Source organism: Otolemur garnettii, unplaced genomic scaffold (assembly GCF_000181295.1).
Source record: "Otolemur garnettii isolate 467f Iridium unplaced genomic scaffold, OtoGar3 scaffold00034, whole genome shotgun sequence".
NCBI lineage: Eukaryota > Metazoa > Chordata > Mammalia > Primates > Galagidae > Otolemur > Otolemur garnettii.
Window position 1 is genome coordinate 5,378,336 of NW_003852429.1, and position 5,765 is coordinate 5,384,100.

At 44.3% G+C, this 5,765-nt stretch overlaps 1 protein-coding gene across 1 annotated transcript in view; it reads right to left on the bottom strand.

Moving 5' to 3' along the window:
* Positions 1 to 5,765, bottom strand: part of DZIP1 (DAZ interacting zinc finger protein 1) — a 54,797-nt gene that overhangs the window by 25,951 nt on the left and 23,081 nt on the right. Inside the window, exons 11-13 of the mRNA XM_003789578.2 lie at positions 2,717 to 2,857; positions 1,964 to 2,012; positions 424 to 480 (exon numbers count right to left, since the gene is read on the bottom strand). Of these exons, the coding sequence (XP_003789626.1) occupies positions 424 to 480; positions 1,964 to 2,012; positions 2,717 to 2,857 (247 nt within the window). The remainder of the gene's footprint in view (positions 1 to 423; positions 481 to 1,963; positions 2,013 to 2,716; positions 2,858 to 5,765) is intronic.

Sequence of the window (5,765 nt, forward strand, 5' to 3'; positions counted from 1 at the left end):
GAGCTGACTGCAAGTGACGACAGACAGGACACCTGTTTAAAGCTTGCAGTGGCAAGAGTCTCGGCATTGCCAAGATGCAGTGGCCACTGCAGGCAGTGGCACAGTCACACAGTGTGTCACTCTGGGAAATCTAAAAGCATAAACTGGAGCAATGCCAAGGAATTTTTAGTTATCCCTTTATATGACAAATTGTGACATAATAGCTATGGCTAATCAAAATCACCCCAAAATCACGAGGATATTTACAGTCTTGGGTTTTAGAATTAGGTCAAAGCCACAAATCAAAAATAAATCATTATGCAATCTCTAAATATGCTGGTTTTCAAAGAAAAGTCTCTAAAAATAACAAATAAGTAGAAGTTCTCTTTTGGGTTAGTACTTGAAAGATACCTTTAGAGCCCTGAGCCTATTATAGAAACTTACTTGGTACAGCTGGGGCAGTTGGCTTAGAGTCAAAACTTTGCCAGGCTAAAGCCTTCCCTGAAATGACAAAAAAAAAAAAAAAAGTAGTAACGAAAATCATAAGGTACAGATTAAATTTTGGCAGCCCTTATCCTAATTTTTATTCCCCAGAAAAACAATAAATAAAATGTACCAATATATAGCGTCTCACCCAATAGAATAAATATGTTTAACATAAGTCCTTTTAAAGCAAATTTTTTTTCCTAAAATTGCTTTCAAACACTTATGGTATCTGAGTTATTATATACAGGTATCCCTCACTACCTAGGCTCTTGCTATTCAAAGAGCAATTAAGGGTCTGGTAAGGGTCACTCCACAGTGGAAGGCATCACAAACTTTTTTCTTCAATGATCTCTCTGAGCGAAAGGCAAGAAACCTCGCTCTCACACTGAGCTGATACCCCTCAAGTAGATGAAGATTCCTTAATGATCTGAAATGTGCAGAAACCAAGACTGGTACCTCTGGGAGGCACAGGAAGCAGACGGCAGCTTCCGGGCTTCAATGAGACCCTGTACTTGTGGCTCCCAGGCTCCCTTCTGGTCTGGTTCTTGAATGACATAGAGAACTGTCAGGCTACCATTGCTGCAGTTAGTAGCATGCATACCCACACTATGCTCAGAACGAACCTTTAACCTCCAAACCACCACAAGTGAGAATAATGTGGCAAGCCTTCACAGGACTACAGAGTCACTAGGAGTTTAATATCAATAATGATAGCTGTCATTAACGAGAGTTTAACAGGCCTGCTTCACATTATCTCACCTAATCCTCACCACAAACCCATGTTATAGTCACTATTTGCTATAGTTTGAATGTCCCCTCTAAAACTCAAGTTGAAATTGAATTGCCTTTTTAATAGTGTCCCCAAGGCAACAGTGGCGGGCCTGGGTTAGTTATTGCGGGAGCTGATTAAAAAGGATGAGCTTGGATGGATTTCCTCTCTCTGTCTTGCATGCTAGATCGCCACATGATGCCTTCCATTGTGGGGTGAACCTTGCCAGGCACAGGCACCAGGCTCTTGGACTTGCCAGTCTTCAGAGACTTCAGTTCCTTATAAATTACCCAGCCTATGGTATCTACTGTAGCAGCACAAAATGGGACAAAGACACCATTAATATTCCCACTGTAGACCTGAGGAAACTCAGGCAGGATTCACAAAGCCACAGAGGACCAGTGACCAGAGTTGAACCCAGTCTGTCTTCAGATCCTGTGCTTTTAAGCATAACTCTGTCCTACAGTCTATAAATTAAGAGGCAAATGGTTACTAAGTAAGTGTTACATGTATAATAATATTCTGATAAAAACAATGAAATCCCGTTAAATGAGAATTTAGAGTGTTATAATTCTTCAACTCTCTAGGTAGTGGTAAGCAGAGCTCTCAAATTAAAATAAAAAGAGGAATGCCACCTTAGGATACATAAACCAGCAGGGCCCACGTTCTGATGCTCAGCACACTTAGGGAGGTTACCTCACCTCCTGAACTATGATCTTATCCACTTACCTTTGGGTTCACTGGCGCTGTTTAACGGTTTACTGGTAAACTCTTTAATCTGCAAAGAAGAATACATGTTTGAAAATAGGAACACACTGGATAATGGACAGATAATGTAAGTATATTAACCTTTTCATTAAATCATCTAAAGACCCGGGGCCCATGGATTTAAAAGCACAGAGGCAAAAGTGTTATAAAAGGAGCATTGGGGGGCCAGGAGTGGTGGCTCATGCCTGTAATCCCAGCACGGGTGGATTGCTTGAGCTCAGGAGTTCGAGATCAACCTGAATAAGAGCAAGACCTCATTTCTAAACAATAGCTGGGCATTGTGGTGGGCACCTGTAGTCCCAACTACTCCAGAGGCTGAAGTACCAAAGAGTTTGAACCAAAGAGTTTGAGGGTGCTGTGAGCTATGATGCCATGGAACTCAATCCCAGGGCCACTGAGTGAGACCCTTGTCTCCAAAAAAAAAAAAAAAAGTAGCATTGGGACTCAACTGCTCCTTAAAATAATTACCGAAAGACATTCTTATCAACTCTTGAGTCAAATTAATTTTGAATTCTAACTGAATAAATCTTTTCTACAGGATTTTTAAATACCTTTAACCAGTTTTATTTTATTGCATTTACTTTTACAAGCAATCACCAGGGGAAAAAAATAGTCTATCTTCTTTACTTTATAGCACTTACAAATGCTCTGACCTAAACAAACATGTTCTTAGATAAACTGCGTTGCACAGTGCCATGCTAGCGCCACACGTACCTGCTGTCTCTGAGTTATGATGAGCTCATTCTGCTCCTGGAGTCTCTGCCCTAGCTCTTCTATCCTCTTCTTATAGAAAACATTACTTGCATTGAGATCATCTATCATTGAGGTCCGCAGTTTCTCTATATGTGACAGGAGCTGGGAAAAAAATTAACAAAGGCACACGTCAAATCTCTTTAATGCTGTAGATGTCATATAGGTGCCCTGTCTCCTTTGCTGGCCCCACAAACATCAAGTTGTCAAATAGGATCTTCAGTGGAGGCCCTGACTGTACTAGGAGCTTCATCAGGTACCCAGGGCACTCACGACCCAAGACAGACCACACTGGTAATGTGAGCCGCTGAGCCAAGGCGAGCACGTTACATAGAATTACACACAATGAGCAATAGCGGAGGATGAACAGCTCTGCCCCTCCCAGAGCTACGCCCATCCCTCCATGCCATACTTTCCATGCAGTCCTGCCCCCCACATCCACATGTACCACAGCCAGAGAGCACGTCTTAATTATTTTTACATTCCCAGCAACTGGCATAATCCCTGGCCCTTAGCAGGTTCTCAATAAATGTACACTGAGCAAAGGAAGGGGGGTGATGGGGAGCACAGGAAAAGAGGAGAGAGGAGAGGAGAGGAGGAAGGAAGGAAAAGAGGAGGTGCAAGGACTGGGAGGGCCCAGGGCACAGAAAGACTCAGCTTTAGAAACATAATGTCAGGAGGAACATAGATTGGGCAAAAAGGATTCAAGAGTGTTTTCAATAATTTAGGAAAATGCAGTTAAAGCAATTTCAGAAAGTTGCTAAAACAGAGGGTAAAAAAAAAAACTTAGGGCTGGATATAGCGGCTCACACCTGTGATACCTTTGGGAGGCTGAGGTGGGAAAGACTATCTGAGGCCAGGAGTTCAAGACCAGCCTGGGCAACACAGCAAGACTCTACAAACATTTTTAAAAATTATCTGGGCATGGTGGCACATGCCCATAGTCCCAATTACTCCACAGGATGAGGTGGGAAGACTGTCTGAGCCCAGGAGTTCCAGGCCATGGTGAACTGTGATCATGCCACTGCACTCTAGCCTGGGCAATGACCCTGTCTCAAGAAAAAATTTTTTTAAATAAATAAAAAATAAATGAGCCTGGTTACTATGGCACAGGACATTCCAGGTCTAAGGCCTGGGAGTGGACACATAGTGTGCAGGTCAGATAAAGGGGTAGGAAGTGTCTGTGTCTGAGATGGGCATGTAAGAGCTCCTAGACCAGCATTCCCTCATTTGCCTGCTCTTTTTAATAGATGAGGACTATGTGCTACGTGCCGCATAAGCACTTCATCTTGTTCAATCAATAACACAACGTTGTGGATAGACTCAGAAACTCAACTCTAGAGAGGTAAAGCAGCCCAGATCTAGACACCTGGACGGGGCACAGCCCAGAACTGAATGTTCACATCTGGCTCCAGAATCAGCACTCTCAGTCAGCAGCCCAGCCTCTGAAATGCCCTTGCTCTGACGAGGGGATTAATACTGGGTGGAGTTGAGCTAGAAAGATCTTCCGGATTAAGCCTCAAAAGAACCCTCTATGTCCCAGGGGATACTAAGACTCTTCCCCAAGGAAGGCACCGCGAACAACTTTCACGATATCTTTACAGAACCCGGGGAACGGCTAAGCCAGAAAATAAGGAAAGCCAGTATAAATGTCCAGAGTGGAGGGTTGAGGTCCTAGATCTGACTGACAACATGGAGAGGTTGTTCCAGGTCCCAACAAAGGGGGTGAAGAAAAAACTAGGGTATTACATCACTCTGACATAGGAGTTTAAAAAAAGTGCAGAAGAAGAGTTCCCTGGGGGAGGAGAGGAAAGAGCCTAACCAAGAGATGGCCAAAAATGATTCCAGCGGGTTTGCAGCCCATGAGCCCATTTTTCCTGATCTAGCATTTCAAGTCCGACACTTGTTCCTCCCCCAGAGCAGCACACACCCCTCCTCCCTCCTCCCTTTATGTGACCATTCCCCAACCTCCCAAGCGCTTAAGCGTCTTCCTCTTCCGTTGGGTCAAAAGGGCATGCCATCACTTATCTGTGACTCCCTTTGAACTCCTACCAATGTTATTTAAAAAGAAGAAAAAAAAGACTGCCAAGAATCTAGGTAAAGCAATAAAAAGTTGGCGAACGCAACTTACCCTAAACAGAGAAATACAATATGTGCATTGTGGGAACAGTAGGCACCAATCATGTGGAATAATTAATAGTTAGGTCTCAGGCCGAGATTACTAAACCTGATTGAATTCACCCCTCTGTTAGGGTTTAAGAGAAAGGAAGGGAGACGTAAGCAGCTTCCAAACAAGCCAAACCCACAGCCGAGGGAGCAGCGAAGCCTGGCGGCGGCACCGAAACTCCCACAGGCCCTGTGTGGGAGCCAGGGAAGGCCTCCCCTTCCTCCTCCGACCACCAGCAGCCTTTCTCTCCATCGCGATTAGGGATGAAGTGTAAAAACCACAACTACCATTCCACTCCAGCCAGAAGACCACTGACATTCCCACAGGTGCCTGGAACACAGTGGGCTCTAAAGGACCCAGGATTAAAAAATCACTTCCCGATTAACAAGGAAATCTGAATTCTGTCCCTAAATATAATACCAAGGCTATAAAGTTGACCTGAAGAACAAGAGTAGGAACCTCAGTGATCTAAGAGCAGTGGTTCAAACCATGAATCCAAAACAGAATAGCTGAGGTAGTTTCTGGTTTGTTCTTTCCCAAATCCACATTTCTCAGATTCTATCTACTGAATCAGAATCTTCTTAGAGAGTAGAGCTGGGCATGTGTCCTTTGGAAAAGAGTCTCAAGTGATTCTGCAGGGCATGCCTGGTTGGGAGCCACTACCTTAGAGCATCTGGAAGGAAAGATCCTTTGTCCTTATAGAAAAGTAACCTCTCGGCTCGGCGCCTATAGCTCAACCGGCTAAGGCGCCAGCCACGTACCCCTAAGGTGGCGGGTTCGAATCCCCAGCCCGGACCCGCCAAACAACAATGATGGCTGCAACCAAAAAATAGCCGGGTGTTGTGG